We start from the raw sequence: 16474 nt of genomic DNA on the forward strand, positions 1-16474 counted from the left end.
CCCGTTTTGCACACAGACAAGACATTTGAATGATGCGTGGGGCTTTGCTTGTACGTCATTTTTAATTTGCCAGTGTCCATTTTCCCCACATGTTAAGTATTTATAAATTAAATTCTATTTCTAAGACCCAGCACAGTAGCCTAAAGGCTAAAGTCCTCACCTTGCATGCACCAGGATCCCATTTCCTGGCTGCTTGGCTTCCCTTCCAGCTCCCTGCTTTTGGCCTGGGGAGGTAGTAGAGGATGGCCCAAAGCCTTGAGACCCTGTTTCACTGTGGGAGACACAGAAGAGGCCCTTGGCTTTTGATTGGCTCAGCTCCAGCCATTGCAGCTTCTTGGGAAGTGAACCAGTGGATGGAGGATCTTTCTCTCTGTCTCTCCTTCTCCCTGTAGATCTAACTTTCCAATAAAAATAAATAAATCTCCAAAAGGTAAATAAATAAATAAATAAATAGACCTGACGTTTTTCAAAAAATGGGTTTTAAAATTTTTCTCTTTTATGTATTAATTTATGTATTGATTTGAAAGGTGGAATGTCAGAGAGCAAGCAAAAGAGATTTTCCATCACTGGTTCACTCCCCAGATGGCCACAGCAGGCCAGACGGGGCCAAGAGGAAGCCAGGAGCCTGGGACTACATCCAGGTCTCCAGGGTGCCGGAGGCCCAAACATTTGGGCGTTCTTCTGCTCTCCCCAACACATTAGCAGGGAGCTGGACCAGAAATGGAGCAACTGGAATACAAACTGGCATGTGAGATGCCAGTATCACAGGCAGCTGCTTTAACCCGCTGTACCATGATGCAGCTAAGAAATGTTTGTTTTTCAAAGTTGGAATTTCATGCTTTTACTTAAGAGGAACACAAGAACGCCTGACCGTCCCTTTAATACTCACACAAACGCACGAAGCTCACAAACACTGTAAAACAGAGAAGCAAAGTCTGCGGCTGTCCCCCTCCCACCCTCCTGGCAGCACAGCTGCCCTCTGGCTCTGCACTGCCTGATTCTTTCCCTGCACGTAGCTGCCAGCCTCTCAGCTCCACCTTGCTCACAGCCATCTCTTCAGGGTTGGCCTACAGGGCTTCATAATGAAGTCCCCAAGAGTGAGCGCATGTGCAGGCCATGAGCTTGCTGTGCATGGCACATCTGAACCCTAGCAAGACCAAGGCCTCTTGTCCAGCTCCTCCTTTTTCTGTCTTGAGGAGTAACCCTGTTGCCCCTACCCCACCATCATTCATTCCATACACCACTTGCTGATCTCACCGTTAACACTGTTAACCAAGGAAGCCATATTTCTTCAGAGAGCACATTAAATGGGCTGGGTATTTTGTACCATGCCTGCCTTACAGACAGGAAAATGAATCAGCACAGTGCATTGGCATCACAGTGGCATTCACATCACAGACTGACCCTGATGCTTATTGCTATACAACAAACCATCCCAGGGCATCAGGCTGTCACATATATTCAGCACACAGACCTGCCATTTACATAGGGCTCACCTAGAACCACTCATCTTGCTCCACTGGGCGTCAGCTGGTACCTCCCTCCACCCCATGGTGCCCCCAGGCTGAGCTGAGGCCACATGAGGCTGTGGCTGGATGCCCTCCTGAAAGAACCATGCCAAAAAAAAAAAAAAAAAAAAAGCTGGGCAGTTCTAGCCACACTTGGACTGTCCCTGACATCTCTCCCACTGCACTCTGTCTGAGACTGTGGCCCCTGAAGCCAAGCCAGACTCACCAAGGGCCGTGAAAGGCCCGGCTTTGCCGGGAGCCACAGACTGGCTGCAGCCATGGTGGAAGCAGGGTGGAAATGGCTAACTTAAATAAGAGAACTGTTGGCCCCTGGTGGGTCCCTTGCAGAGAGAAGGGTAAAGGGCAGCCCATGGAACTGCTGTGAAGGTGGTATCACTTCCTAGGGCTTTGTCCACCCGGAAGGCCAGAGATGTCTTCTATCCTAATGGTTTAGAGCCTTTTTTCAGCCCCAGCCTCATCAGGGATGGGAACCCTGGATGCCCAGTCCCTGTGTTCTCTTCTAGAAGTGAAACTTGCCCAAAGCTAACCATGCAGAGCCTAACAGAACCAGCTGAGTGTCAGGACCACAACACAGCAAGAGGCCAGTGTGACTCTAGAAGTAAGGAGGGAAGTTTGGGGCCAAGTACAGGAAATCCTCTGACCGGAAGTGTTGCTGGATTGGGGAAGTGTCCCAAAGGAAGTAGGAGACAGCTGCAAACCACGGGCCCACCCCTGCCCAGCTGGAGAAGAGGCAGCTCCTTTGCACATCTTGTCCCGCCAGTTCCTTTCCTGGGCCAGCTTTACGGTGACAACCCTGCAACGTCGGTGAGAAATATTCTAAGTGTTCCTTGGTTACAAGCAGAGTTTTCTTATCAGAAGAAAGCAGTTCCTTCCCTTTTCCCTACTAAAGGGGCTTTTGTAGCAGCCCTTGGCTCCCCATCCTCTGGGCAGTGTTCTTACCATGGAAGGCCTGAAAGGTCATGGCCTGGGGGAAGGGCCCCTGCCCAGGACCCCCTGGTGCTCTGCACTGCCCAGAACTGGAACAGAACGTCCGGGCTGCCTCTGTTTGCTTTAACCGGCATGCATTTCTCACTGCAGAGTTATGAAGTGAAGAGTGTCCTCGGAAGGGAGCTGAGGTTGGCGAGCTGCTTCGTGCAGTCCATCACCGCCCACCCGGCCAGCTGCGTAGGACTGGAGGAAATCGAGCTTCGGAGCGCGGGAGGCACCTGGGCGGAGCCCCCGCCCCTGCCCCAGGCTCTGTGAACTTTGCAATGGGGCCGCAAGGGCGGCAGCGACCGTGGAGGTGGCTAGAGATGGTTATTTGTTAACTATGGACACAGCGAATGTACTTTATGATCTTGACACCAAACTGAAGTGGTTTTTTTTCCTGTTAGTAAAATGGTTTTGTAAACTATAAATTAAAATACCTTTTCTTGCAATTTTGTTTCTTCCTATATGTTCATGAACCTGTTGAAGTCTTTTTGTTTTCCTTAGGCAGTAATAATGTATCAGAAAAGCCCATTTTGTCCATTTGCAGAGTATGTAAAATGCAGTATTTACCAGTCCCCGAGAGAATAGCTATGAAACACAAACCTTCACCCCACACGATGACTTTAACTCTCTGCCTGGCTGTAACAAATGCGCAGCCAAGGCGTCTTCAGCATTCAGTATTTGGGGGCACACGTTCTGGGGAACCATGTCAGAGGTGAAACTGTTACCCATGAAGTGTAGATAAGGCAGGTGGTGTGATCACAGCCTGGACAGAGCAGGCACTCACTCCACACCGAGCAGAACCCTGCTCCTGCACACGGCAGAGACCTCAAGGAACAACCTGTTGCAGTTCGCTTTGCTGGCAGAGATTTCAAGTATACCCAAAACCACGAATTAATTATCTGTGCATGCCAAAGGTTTTGTATTTCCTCCTTACAGCAATATAATCCCAAGGGGCCATGATTAAAATAATTACATAATATCCACACAGCAGCGAACCCAAGAAAAGATGCCTGTTACACCCGGTCTTCTTGGGCAACAGGCACATGGCTTTTATGTTTGGATGAAGCCTGGAGAGTTGACAGCACCAAGATGAAATCTTAAGCAGCCTGGTGATTGTCCTTTTCATCAGCCACATGACTACTTTTGTGCTTAGGCGCACTTTGGAAATCCGAGGAAAGTGAAAGCTCTGGCCGGCCGCGAAGCCCCAGGCGACAGAGACAGTCCCTGTGTCACCTGAGCGCTGCACCCCCCCACACACACACCCACTCAGCCACCTAATCTTAGGGGAGCCCCTGGGCTGAGTTCAGCAGGGTACCCAGACCGCTCCCCCTCCCCCATCCTGTCCCGGACTTTGGGGCGATCACCTCCCACTCCCAAGGCTACTAGCAGCGTGCGCTTAGTCATCTGACCCCTCTCGGGCAAGTTCAGGAAGACCTGCGGAGCTGGACCTGGGCGGCTGTCCAAAGCAGTGCAGACCCCTCACCTCCCCGACGGGCACACACCTGGCCCCGCAGTCCCAGGCGCTCACCCTCCGCCAGGTCATGGAACACGCCCTTGCGGCGTGCGGCAGTCACTGCGAACAGAGGAAGCAGGGGGCGATTTTAAATGCTGCTTTATTCTTACAAATACTGTAAAAATTAATATAAAAAAGTGAGCATGCTCAGTCTTCTCTTATCTACAATACAAAGGATTTGTCTGAAAAGTCCTTTCTGTTTGTTTTGTTTCCATACAAATGTACCTTAGCTGCATCAACAAAGGGTATGGTGTAGAAAAAGCTACCATTATAAAAATAATTTAGGGGAAAATAAACACGTATAGCTTCTTTTGCAGTTCAGTGGTGGTTAAGTCCTGGCTGTAGCTTCCCTTCACTCACATGTCCCAAAGAAACTGCGCAGCGCGGGGCAGCTGTCTGGGTGCCCGAGCAGCGCAGGGCAGAGCTGGGCGCGCTTGCTCGCGGGCCGTCGGTCTGAGGTATCGGTTGGTGAGTCTGTGCCGCTCCGGCCGCTCGTTACCGGCAATCGGCGGCCCCGGTGGCCGGCAGGAAGGGCGGGCTGGGCAGTTGCTTGAAGAACTGCCGGAGGCCGGCCAGGTCCCGCGTGAGCTGCTCCACGCGCTGGTGCAGCTTCTCATTCTCGGCCGACAGCTCCACCAGCTTCTGCTGCATCTCCTGGTTGCGCCGCTTGGCCTTGTCGCGGCTCTTGCGCACGGCGATGTTGTTGCGCTCGCGCCGCTGCCGATACTCGGGGCTACCGCGGTCGGGACCCCTCTTGCCCGCGCCCTTCTCCCGGGCGGGGCCGGGCGCGGGGCTCGGTCCCGGGCTGCCTCGCGGTGGCTCTGGCGACGTGGGCGGCGTGGGTTGCGCGGCGGCCGCGAGGCTCACCACCGTCTGCGCGCACGCGGCCACCTGCGCGGGCAGAAGCGAGCCCGGCGCGTCGCCGTCACCCCAGTCGGGTTCGCGCTTGAGCGGGCGCGGGACGGCAGGGCCTGGGCCCGGGGGTCGTGCGGGGCCGCCCGGCAACAGCTCCAGGGCGCCCGCAACAGTCGCACCGCCCGCCTTGTGGTTGCTGTTGAAGAGGTCGGCGAAGAGCTCATCGTGGCACAGCTCCAGGGTGGGCACGGCGGCCATGGAGTCAATGTAGGCGCTGAAGTCGATGGCGCTCTCGTCGTCGTACATGGCGGGGGCGGCAGAGGCGGCACCCGGCTCCCCGAGGGACCCTGGTTCTGCTCCACGGCCTGGCTTTCCCGCCCGGCCCGGCTCGTAGAAGGGTGCGGGCTCCGCGGGCCAGGGCGCGCCGCGCGCCGGGCCGTCCAGGCTGAAGAGCGCGGCGCTCATGGCGGCGTCGGACCGGGCTCGGAGTCCAAGTGCGGCTGTCACCCCGCGGGGCCGGCCCGCCGCCTTTTCTAGCCCGTGCTGACGCGCACGCCCCGCCCCGGCTCCGGCACCGCGGGGGCGCCCGGGGACCGCGGGGGGCGGGGGGGGGACCGCCCTGAAAGCCCAGGCCCCGCACCCTGGAGCCGCCCCACCAGCCTTCCTGCCACTGCGCACCGGGCTTCTGGCTGCGCTGCGGGATCCCTCCAGTGGTCCCGGGACCCCCAGAGGAGTGGGGGGCGGGGCGCGCCTCTAACCTCCGCCCCCGGCCGGCCCGAAGCGCGCTGCTGGGAATGACCCTCCCTCTGCCCGCACTCCAAGCCTTCCCTCCTTCCTGTTTGTGGGCTTTGGAACCTCCGGGTTCCTCGGTGCCGGCAGTGAAATCAAAACCAGGACTTGGCCACGGCGCGCACGTCCCGGGGCCGGCTGCCGTCGCGGCGGGGAGAGGGACCAGGCGGTACCGGGACGGGGCAACGGGTTGCGTGCCACCGGACGCGACTCCTGGGCCGTAGGCGGCCGGTTCGCCCAATCGACCCTTGCCCGGGCGCCTCCTCCCCAAGAACGGAGGCGGGAAGCTGTCCGAAGGACACGGCGCCGGGACAGTCTCCCGCCTCAAGTCTCCCGTGGAGTCCATGCCTGCGGGTGGCGGGGAGGCAGGATGTCGTCCCGCACCTGCCTGTCCTTCTCAGGATCCAGCCAACCCTTCGGGGTCGACGCCCTGCAGAAACGCGGCCGGTGCGTCCTAACCACGGGGCGGCACAACGCCCTCATCAAGAGCTGAGCGCAGGGCGACAGTGGCCGCCCTGGACCTGGCGTGCTGGGGCGCCGAAGCCCGCCTGCCGTCCCCAAGCCCGCGGGCACCCGCAGTGCCTTCGAGCTCCCGCGCGCTGGCCGGGGCTCCCGCAGCTACTAAAGCAGTGCCATCTTGTGGCAGTGTCTTGCTTCTGCCCCGTGGTAGTGCCAGGCTCTCCCTCCCTGTACCCCCCCCCCTTTTTTTAATACTCCAAAATAAAGTACTGTTGAATGCAAAGGAAGTAGGTATTTTTTCAGGACACACGTAGTTGTCTGGGATGTTAGGTTGCTAGCCGTTCGCATTATAAAATACACGAGAAGACGCGGCACGCTTGGGGGCTTGTTTTCCTGAAGTTCGAGGCCGGCATTAGTGAGTCACAGCCCTGGCCACCACCTCGCATCTCTTCCTCACCCTGTGTTGGTTCTGAGCGCCAAACACTCCACCAATGGCTGCAGATTATCTCTAACGATTCATTGTGACAGTGGGATATTTAATAGGTCGTCTAAAAGGGCAGAAGGCCGTCACAGTCCTCAGGGCAACTCAGGTAACGTTACCCTGTAAAATTGCGGAGTGCAGGGCCCGGCGGCGTGGCCTAGCAGCTAAAGTCCTCGCCTTGAAAGCCCCGGGATCCCATATGGGCGCCAGTTCTAATCCCAGCAGTTCCACTTCCCATCCAGCTCCCTGCTTGTGGCCTGGGAAAGCAGTCAAGGACGGCTCAATGCTTTGGGACCCTGCACCCACGTGGGAGACCCAGAAAAGGTTCCTGGTTCCTGGCTTCGGATCGGCACAGCACCAGCCATTGCGGCTCACTTGGGAAGTGAATCATCGGACCGAAGATCTGTCTCTCCTCTCTGTGTATCTGCCTTTCCAATAAAACAAAAAAATCTTTTTAAAAAAATTGCAGAGTGCATTTTGTGTCGGTTCATGCTCGCCCAGAGAAAAGGCCCACACATTTCTTGGTTCGTTCTGACGAAGCCATGGTGGCACTATTAAAGCTCTCTCCAACTGGGCAGTGCCCGCGCACTGGAAAGAAGGACTGGGCTACAGCTTCCAGGAGATGGGTTTCTAGTTGCCCAGCATAGTGAATGCAGACGCACTTATTACCCCTGAGTTTATCAGACCCTGGCATACAGTGCGCCGCCCGAGGCCAAAGGTGCAGCAGAGCTGGGCAGAAAGGCAAGACCTACACTTTAAAAACTAACCAGCACTTTTATCAGCCATATGAAAGATAATGACTTCTTTTGGGGAGATTTTAAATTCTTATTGGAAACCCAGATTTGCAGAGAAAAGAAAGGAGAGAGAGAGAGCTGCCCAAACAGCCACAGTGGGAGCTGAACCGATCTGAAGCCAGAAGCCTCTTCCATGTCTCCCATGTGAGTGCCGGAGTCCAAGGACTCGGGTCAGCCTCCAGTGCCTTCCCAGGCCGTAAACTGAGAGCTAGATCAAAAGTGGAGCGGCTGGCACATAAACCAGCGCTGACGTGGGATGCCAGTGCTGCGGGCAGAGGGTTAACCTTGGCATGGAAGTACGCCAGCTCCGACTAGAATCACTTTGACATTTAGGAGCTTTCTTTTTCAGAAAGAGAAGGGAGCGATCACAGGACAACAAGCATGGGTTGGTTTGAGAGTGCGAACACATAAACACACAAACAAAGTGCGGTGGGTATGATGGGGCAGCAGGGTAAGCCAAAATGTGGACACCTGCATATCATATGTGAGTGTCTGGGGTGAAATCTCACCTTGGTGTCCCATCGTGCTTCCTGCTAATGAGGCGGAGACGTAGCAAATGTAGGACGCAGGACTTGGGTTCCTTCCGCCCATGTGCGAGAGCCAGATGGAGTTCCGTGACAGACATTCAGGAGGTACATCAGCAGACTGAGTCTCTGTCATTATCCCCTTCCCTTGATCCGTCTGCCTTTTAAATACATAAAACTTGGTATTAAAGTTTAGGATCAGTGCCACAGTTCAACAAGCTAATCCTTCCCCTGCAAATGCCAGCATCCCATATGAGCAACAGTTCATGTCCCGGCTGTTCCACTTCCCATCCAGCTCCCTGCTTGTGGCCTGGGAAAGCAGTTACAGGATGGCCCAGAGCTTTGGGACAACCAGAAGTTCCTGGCTTCTGGCTTCAGATCATTGCAGCCATTTGAGAGAGTAAATCAGCAAATGGAAGTTCTCTTTCTCTCTCTCTCTCTCTTTCTCCTTCTCTCTATAAATCAGCCTTTCAAATAAAAATAAATCATTTTTTTGCAAAAAGTACAATTTCATTTTTATGATGTTTGTGGTCATTTCTTTGTCGAAACTTACAACCCTATTTTCCAAGCCCTGTCCTAACTCTCCCTGTTAATTTACTCAAGGTGAATGCATTTGTTCTACTTGTTTTCCATCACTAGAAATCGATTTCAATCCCAGAGCCTATGGAACTATATCATAAAATAATAAATTTGTAAAAATTGATTTCAAGTCATTCTCTGGCCCTTCTTTGCTCTTGGTAGACTTGTCTGGGAAAAAAGGGAGTGGCATTCCAGGGGAACGTGAGCCTGTTAGAACTTACCTCTGCTGAGCACCAGTGAATTGTTCCGAATAAACATGCAGGTGCCTATGGGCCCTTCCTGGGACTGAGGGTTTGGCTCACCCTTCAGCGCGGCATGACTCTGAAGGCAGGTCTGGTTTCCGCTGTGTGTTTGTCATCTTGGAGTGACCGCACCTCAGCACTCACCCTGGGGTTCGAATTGGGAAGCTTTGTACAGCACAAGGCCTTTCCTGCCAGATTAAAGTCTGACGAAATGGATGTGTTTTTGAGCAGTACTCCCCAAAGGTTCCCAAAAGTCTGCAGGGTGGGACACTGTGCTGACTAGCGCCCTCTTCAGGATGTTCTTTCCAACTAGCATTTCTGTTTCACCTTCTGCCTCAGGGTGTATTTTTATCATTTGGCTGTTCCTGTGTTTTGTGTCGCTGCGTTGAGGTTTATATGTCCGAAAATATGGACTTTTCTTAAATGAAATTTGCTCCTAATGTAGGAATTTGGAAAAGGCAGGACGAGGGCCACAGCTCCTTATGTGGTTAGACTGCTGCACTCCACTCTGAGGGGCCTGCACACAGCCCGAGGGGAGGCTGCAGCCTGGGACACCCACACTCCAGTCCTGGAGCCGCTCCCCATTCCAGCGTCCTCCTGGACAGTGCTCTGGGGACAGTGTGACAGCTCAGGCCCTTGGCTGTCTGCTATCCACATGGAAGGCCTAGGCTGAGTTCCTGTGTCAGCCAGGCCCAGCCCCAGCTGTTGCTGGAAGTGAGCCAGCAAACAGGGGCCCTCTCTCTCTGCCTCTCCGTGTCTCTGTTTCTTTGCCTCTCAAATAAAAAGGAAAAAACAGATCTGCCATGAAGAAGTTAAAAAAGAAAAAAACCCTGCCTGCAGAGTCAGCCTCTGGGAGTCGAGCCACTGACCCCAGAAGAGGCAGTTGCCAGAAAGCAGGTGTGCGCACTCGCGTCTCACCCACCGTATACTTGCTTACATATTCCTCAGGACATATTCATGGAAGGGATATCTTACTCTTCTTTTAAAATTTATTTTAGTTTTATTTGAAAGGCAGAAAGAGAAGACAGAAATGTACCATCTGCTGATCCACTCACCCAAACAGCTACAACAGCCAGGGCTGGCCAGGCCAGAGCCAGGAGTCAGGAACCCCCAACCCAGGTCTCCTCCGTAGGGAGCAGGGGGCCGGGGATTTGAATTATCTTGTGCCTCTTCTCAGGGTACACCTTAGCAAGCAACAGGGTCAGAAGTTGGAGTAGCCAGGACTGAAAACAAGTGCTCCAATATGGTAGCAGGAGTCTCCAGGGAGTTATTTAACCACAGCACAAAAATGCCTGCCTCTGGTTTGTTTTTTTCATTTTATTTTCATAGTTTATCAGGGTTGGAAGGGTCGAGGATTAGGGGAGAGTGAGTGAGACCATTGTATCCAAATTTTCTTTTACTTCTTCCTCTATCTGAGGGAAGGGGGAAGATAAGGGGACAAGCCACACCCAGCCTCCCAACTGCCTTAGTGTCCTGGGATGGGGAGCGACCACCTGATGTTATCCCAGGGTCCCCAATGTGGACCATGCTCTGAGGGATCTGCTCAAGTGGTTTCAATAGTTCTGAAACGCTGTCCATCCCGCCAATCCAAAGATGAGGAAATCATTCAAGGTCCCACTGGCTCACATAGTCAACCTTAGAGTCTTAATTTGCCCAAATACCTGCTGTCAGCACTTGGCTGGAATAGTTGATCAATTTGTTCTGTCCTGGGCTTGGTGCAGTAGCCTAGTAGCTGAAGTTCTTGCATTGCATGCACCAAATCCCATATGGGTACAGGTTCATGTCCCAGCAGCCCACTTCCCATCCAGCTCCCTGCTTGTAGCATGGGAAGGCAGTAGAGGATGGCTCAAAGCCTTGAGACCCTGCACCTGCGTGGGAAACCCAGAGGAAGCTCCTGGCTATGGATCAGCTCAACTCTGGCCATTGTGGCCACTTGAGGAGTGAACCAGTGGACGGAAGACAGGATTTGCCCTAGTCCCAGCACTTATCAGCTGATGCTGCAGCAAAGCCCAACCAACTTGCACTTACTCTGGCTCATGCGTGCATCAGTAGGTACAGTCAATTACAGCCTGACTCTCCCCATAACCCACTCTTTCTCTCTGTGAATCTGACTTTCCAATTAAAACATGCACACACACACACACACAATGCTGCGTGAATCGAAAACTCAAGAGCTAAGCAAGGAGTGACATCACCCACATTGGAGGAGCAGGGATCTCCAGGGCTGCATCCTCTTTGAAAATGGCTGACACATTCTGTCACCATCCATCGTGCCCCTGGACCTGGCCAGCAGCTCTCCGAAGGACCCGAATAAGGGGTGGCAGGTGGGCATTTGCTGAAAGCAGGCCAAGAGAAAGAACTGGCTGCCACAGCCAGTGACAAGTGACACCAAGCCTGTGCAGAAAGGGGGAAAGGAGATGCAAGGAAGCAAGTCTTCTAGATGGACCTGCACGTTCTGGGGCGTCACCAGCAGGTGCACAAGCCCAGCAGGGCCTGGGGCCAGAAAACAAAGAAGCCCTTGAACTGAGCAGTCACTGTCAGCCGCATAGTGCTTGCCTGGGGCAAGAAAGTGTGGCATAGGTGCCCAGGAACCTGCCGCCAAGGCTGGGTGCATTTGGTTTCCTCTTTTATTTTTCTGTTTATGGGGAGGAGGGGTGTGTTTGGGGCCTTTAAGGTAATTGTGTTGAAACACTGGCTGACCACAAAGCTAATGGGACACAGACTAGGGTGGTCACGCGCCACAGAGAACACAACCTTTCACAAAACCCGGACCAAAAAGTCACTAGACACATAACAATGGCCCACAACAAACAGCCCTGACCCAGGGGAGGGGGAATCTGATTTGAGGAGTTGCCACATGAATGTTCCAAAATGTCTCGGTTTATAAAATCACGTTTATGAGACATGCCGAAAAGGGTGACCCTTTGGTGGGCTCATCCTGTGAAGCAATTGAATGAGAAATGCTCCCCCAAGGAGGCCAGACTTCAGGCTCCCTGCACAAAGCCCAGCTGTCCATCTGGAAGCCACAGCAGCAGAGACCACAGACAGAGAACGCTGGGAAAGCAGGGCGCAGGCAGACGGAGAGGAGTTAGTGGGAGGAATCGACACTGTACGGGGAGCTAAGTGGCAGAGTGCCCCGGGCGTCACAGTGACAGGTTTGCACACACCCCTGGGAGAATCCGCGAAGCCAAATGTCAGCTGGTGGAAAATAAGCAGTGAGGGTAATACAGAGAGACAATGACGGGAAGTTAGCACAGGCTCAGGGAATTGGGAGTCTGCAGCAGAGGGGGTCAGGGTGAAGGGTGCCTAAAAACCACCTGCAGGCCCGGCACCATAGCCTAGTGGCTGAAGTCCTTGCCTTGAATACGCCAGGATTCCATATGGGTGCCAGTTCTAATCCCAGCTGCCCCACTTCTCATCCAGCTTCCTGCCTGTGCCTGGGAAAGCAGTTGTGGACAGCCCAAAGCCTTGGGACCCTGCATCTGCATGGGAGACCTGGAAGAGGCTCCTGGCTCCGGGCTTCGGATCAGCGCAGCTCCGGCTGTTGCAGCCACTTGGGGAGTGAATCATCAGAGAGAAGATCTTCCTCTCTGTCTCTCCTCCTCTCTGTGCATCTGACTTTCCAATAAAAATAAATAAATCCTTAAAAATAAAAGAAAATAAAAAGACCACCTGCGTGGGGAGGGAGGAGGCAGGGAGAACATTTGAAGTCACGCAGCTTGTTAAAGATGTGAATCTACACATCCAAGAGGCTCAGCACACCCTAAGGAAACACGGAGTGATAATGCACCCTTAGAAGCCCTAGCAGAACGGCCGTATGCCACACTCAGGGACGGGGTGAAAGTGGCCAACAAAGCGGCTCTTTTCACACAAGCTCCTCCGCAGCCTCGAGACCCTCTTCATGCCCCAAACCACAGCAGCCCGGAGGCAACTGGGGCAATAAGCATGAATATGCACACACGCCAGGCAGGAACCCGGTGTCCAGCGAAGGCAGAGGACAGGAAGACCTGCTGTGGTTGCTGCAGGTTGGAGTGGCCGTGGGAATTTCTTTTTTTTTTCTTTTTAAAATTTTGCTTCTTTTTATTATTATCATTTTATGATACAGTTCCATAGGTCCTGGGATTGCCCTTATCCCAGCCCCAATTCCCTCTCCCCTCACTGACTTCCCCTATATCGTTACTATAGTATAGTTCTTCAGATGTTCATCACTGCGGGCATGGACAATGACAGAGAGTCCAGCATCCTATTGTCAAGATTGGGAGTCCATCTTTGTCTGGAAGTAGAGATGCATACTGCATTGTATCCTCACATCTGGATATGACAGTCTCCATTACACAGTTACTATACATTCCCTTAAATGAAAAGCCACAAAACAAAATCAACAACAGGAAGAAAAAAAAGAAATCAACAATACCATGAAGTTAAAAAACATGCTACTGAGTGACTAGTGTGTCGCTGAAGAAATGAAGAAGAAAATCAAGAACCTTCTTGAAGAAAGTGATGCTACTGTATGACGTATGTGTCATTGAAGAATCGGAAGAAAGTGTTTTGAAGAGATGACCTGATAATTGCTTCCGCTGCTCTCCCAGGACATTAGCAAGGAACTGGATAAAGGTGGGATAGCTGGGACACGATCCTGTAGCCATATGGATGCTGGCACTGCGGAAAGAGGATTAGCTTATATATCACTGCACTGATCCGTATTTAGTACATTCAAAACTTCTTATTGTGCAAACTGACAACCAGGCAGCTATCTCCCCTTGCTGGTTCACTCCCCAAATCACCTGAACAGCCGGGTCTCAACTAGACTGAAGGCAGGAGCCTGGAGCTCTGCTGGGGACTCAGAACTTGAGCCATCATCTGCAGTCTGTCAGGCCATGAGCAGGAAACTGGATTCCGAGCAGAGTGGCTGGGACTCAAGCCAGGCCCTCCCTTATGGGTTGTGGGCTTGCTACATTGCAACGTAACCTGCTGGGCCACAAGCAGGCTCCACACTGTGCACTTCGTGCTGATCACGTCACCATTTACAACAGCCCTGGGGGCTGCACCAAAGTGTTCCTGGGTACACGAGGCTGTGATGTTCTTCACGAGACGTGTGCTATGGGGACACGTCAGTCAGCTCATCCAGGCCCATGGGGAACATAACTGCCTTGTCAGAGGATGGAAAGCAGAACAGGTTGGACAATGTTGGCCAAGCTAACAGCATGTTCCTGGGCCTGGGGATGCACTAAGGTGGACTTGGTCAGTAGACCTTGGCAAGACTTTCTCAGCTCTGGAACAAAAAAACCAACACTGTCTCAGAGCTATGAAAGCCACTCAAGTAACAGCCTTGGAACAGCCTTGGAACTATTCTGCATACTGGAGTTTATAGGCCATTACCAAATGACTGTCCCCCATCCCCAGGTGCTGATATAGTTTGATAGAAAGAAGCACCCCTCTCCCCCTCCCCACCATACAGATTCTTAAAAAAAAAAAAACATATATCCCACCCACCTTTCTCCACACCTGACCCTCCCCACCCTAATCAGAGGCCCATATGAGCGTGCACCCCTCTCAACTATGTAAACAATATTAAAAGTAAAATAAAAAAAAGACACATGTTAGCATGACACAGGTAGGTTGTAAGCCCCATAGCCAGGAACCAATCATACCTACTGAGTCAGGTGTCTAAACGCGCTTAGGACAAGTTCAGACTGGAATAAGCTGAGGACAATGCTGTGGGCAGGGGCTCACAGGAACGTGGCCCTGTATTTTGCTTGGCAGCAATGCTGGCAGAGTCATGAACTCAGCGTTTGTGTAGTCACTTTAAAACAGAACAGGGCCCGGTGTGATGGCTCACTGGCTAAAATCCTCATCTCCAAGCGCTCAGATCCCATATGGGCACTGATTCTAATCCTGCTTCCCACCCAGCTTTCTGCTTGTGACTGCGGAAAGCAGTCGAGGACAGCCCAAAGCCTTGGGACCCTGCACCCGCGTGGGAGACCTGGAGGAGGCTCCTCGCCTCGGCTTTGGATGGGCTCATCTCTAGCTGTTGCAGCCACTTGGGCAGTGAGGCAGTAATTGGAAGATATTTCTATTATTCCTTCTCTGTAAACTTGATCTGCCTTTCCAATAATAATAATAATAATAATAATAATAATATCTGAAAGAAAGAAAGAAAGAAAGAAAGAAAGAAAGAAAGAAAGAAAGAAAGAAAGAAAGAAAGAAAGAAAACAAACTACACAGAATTAGGATCAGGCTAGTGTTGTGTGATGTAGCCAACTAAGCCTCTGCATGCAGTGGTGGCATCCTATACAGACCCTGGTTCGAGTCCCAGCTGCTCCACTTCTCTTCTAATATGCCATTCAAAGGATGGCTTATGTGGCTCTGTCCCTGCATTCATGTGGGAGACCTGGAAAAGGCTCCAGGCTCCTGGCTTCAGGTTAGCTCAGCTCCAGCCATTGTGGCATTTGCAGAAAGAACCAGCAGACAGAAGACCTTTCTCTCTGTGTCTCCTTCTCTCTGTAAATCTGCCTTTCCAATAAAAAACAAAGAATTAAAAAATTAAAGAATCATAGCATTGAGATTGGGGCTGCAGTGAGGGTGAGCTTGCAGAGTGTGTAGGGAGGACGGGTATCTGGAGCAGCTGTGTGCGTGCCTCTCTGGATGCTACGCAGTGTCATTTTTTTTTTAAGATTTACTTGTTTTTATTGGAAAGTCAAATATACAGAGAGGAAGACCCTCCATCCAACGATTTATTCCCCAAATGACCACAACTGCTAGAGCTAAGCCAATCTGAAACCAGGAGCCAGAAGCCTCTTCCAGGTCTCCCACACGGTGCAGGATCCCAAGACTTTGGGCCATCCTCGACTGCTTTCCCAGGCCACAAGCAGGGAGCTGGATGGGAAGCGGAACTGCCAGGATTTGAACTGCAACCCATATGGGATCCCTGCACATACAAGGTAAGGACTTGAGCTGCCAGGCTACTGCAATGGGCCCAGCATCGGCTTCTTTTGACGGCACTGTATGCCACGAGGGACTCCTAAGCAGACAGGCCCACTGGCACCTGGACCAACCAGCTCTTATCGACAGGGAAAACAGTCCTTGTAAAAACAGTGTTCCACACGCACAACTGATTCCGTTCATTCAGCCCGCATTACTGGGATGCGAGCACAAGGTACGGCCAAAGGCAGGCGGCAGCAGCCAGAGCAGTGTCATCAGCTCGTCCCTCAGCCTGGAAGGCAGCTCCGGTACATTTGTGCTGTGGCCCAAACTCTTTCCTTAGTTATGTGCATGTAGGATTTTCAGATACTCACAAGCCTGTGGACCAGTGGGATTAAATTTATTTTGGCGTCAAAATTTAAGTCCGTGAAGTTGTGGCTTTTTTCCCCCCACAACATGCATTTCCATGAATTTCTGGAAGCTTCCTACTGCATGATCACTTTTTCTTTAAAGAAAGAATTTCTGGGCTGACACAGCTGCTTAAGCCACCACCTACAATACTGAATTCTGTATCAGCGACTGGTTCGACCCTGGCTGCTGGTTTAGCTTCCTGCTAATTTGCTTGGGCAAAGCAGCAGAGGATGGCCCAACTCCCTGGACCCCTGACACATGGGGGCGCTCCTGCCTCCTGGCTTCTGCCTGGCTTCCAACCATGATGGCCAATTGGAGAATGAACCAAATAAACTAAATTTCTTTGGCCACTTGTTGAGAACATAAATGTTTAATTTTCATGGCATAACATTTCCATTTTTTTGT

The 16474-nt window shown here is 52.3% G+C and overlaps 2 protein-coding genes across 3 annotated transcripts in view; one reads left to right on the plus strand and one right to left on the minus strand.

Moving 5' to 3' along the window:
- SPIDR (scaffold protein involved in DNA repair) overlaps positions 1-2947 on the plus strand; it is a 389493-nt gene extending 386546 nt beyond the window's left edge. For both annotated transcript variants that reach the window (XM_058668602.1, XM_058668603.1), the window contains exon 20: positions 2607-2947. In XM_058668602.1, coding sequence (XP_058524585.1) covers positions 2607-2771 — 165 coding nt within the window. In that variant the 3' untranslated portion in view covers positions 2772-2947. The remainder of the gene's footprint in view (positions 1-2606) is intronic.
- A 1149-nt stretch (positions 2948-4096) lies between these two features.
- On the minus strand, positions 4097-5458 carry CEBPD (CCAAT enhancer binding protein delta). The gene has a single exon (XM_004580609.4). It carries the CDS (start codon positions 5332-5334, stop codon positions 4510-4512), a length of 825 nt encoding a protein of 274 aa, XP_004580666.1. The 5' UTR covers positions 5335-5458; the 3' UTR covers positions 4097-4509.
- Between the last annotated feature and the right edge of the window lie 11016 nt (positions 5459-16474).

This window comes from Ochotona princeps, chromosome 9 (genome assembly GCF_030435755.1).
Source record: "Ochotona princeps isolate mOchPri1 chromosome 9, mOchPri1.hap1, whole genome shotgun sequence".
In the NCBI taxonomy this organism is placed as follows: domain Eukaryota; kingdom Metazoa; phylum Chordata; class Mammalia; order Lagomorpha; family Ochotonidae; genus Ochotona; species Ochotona princeps.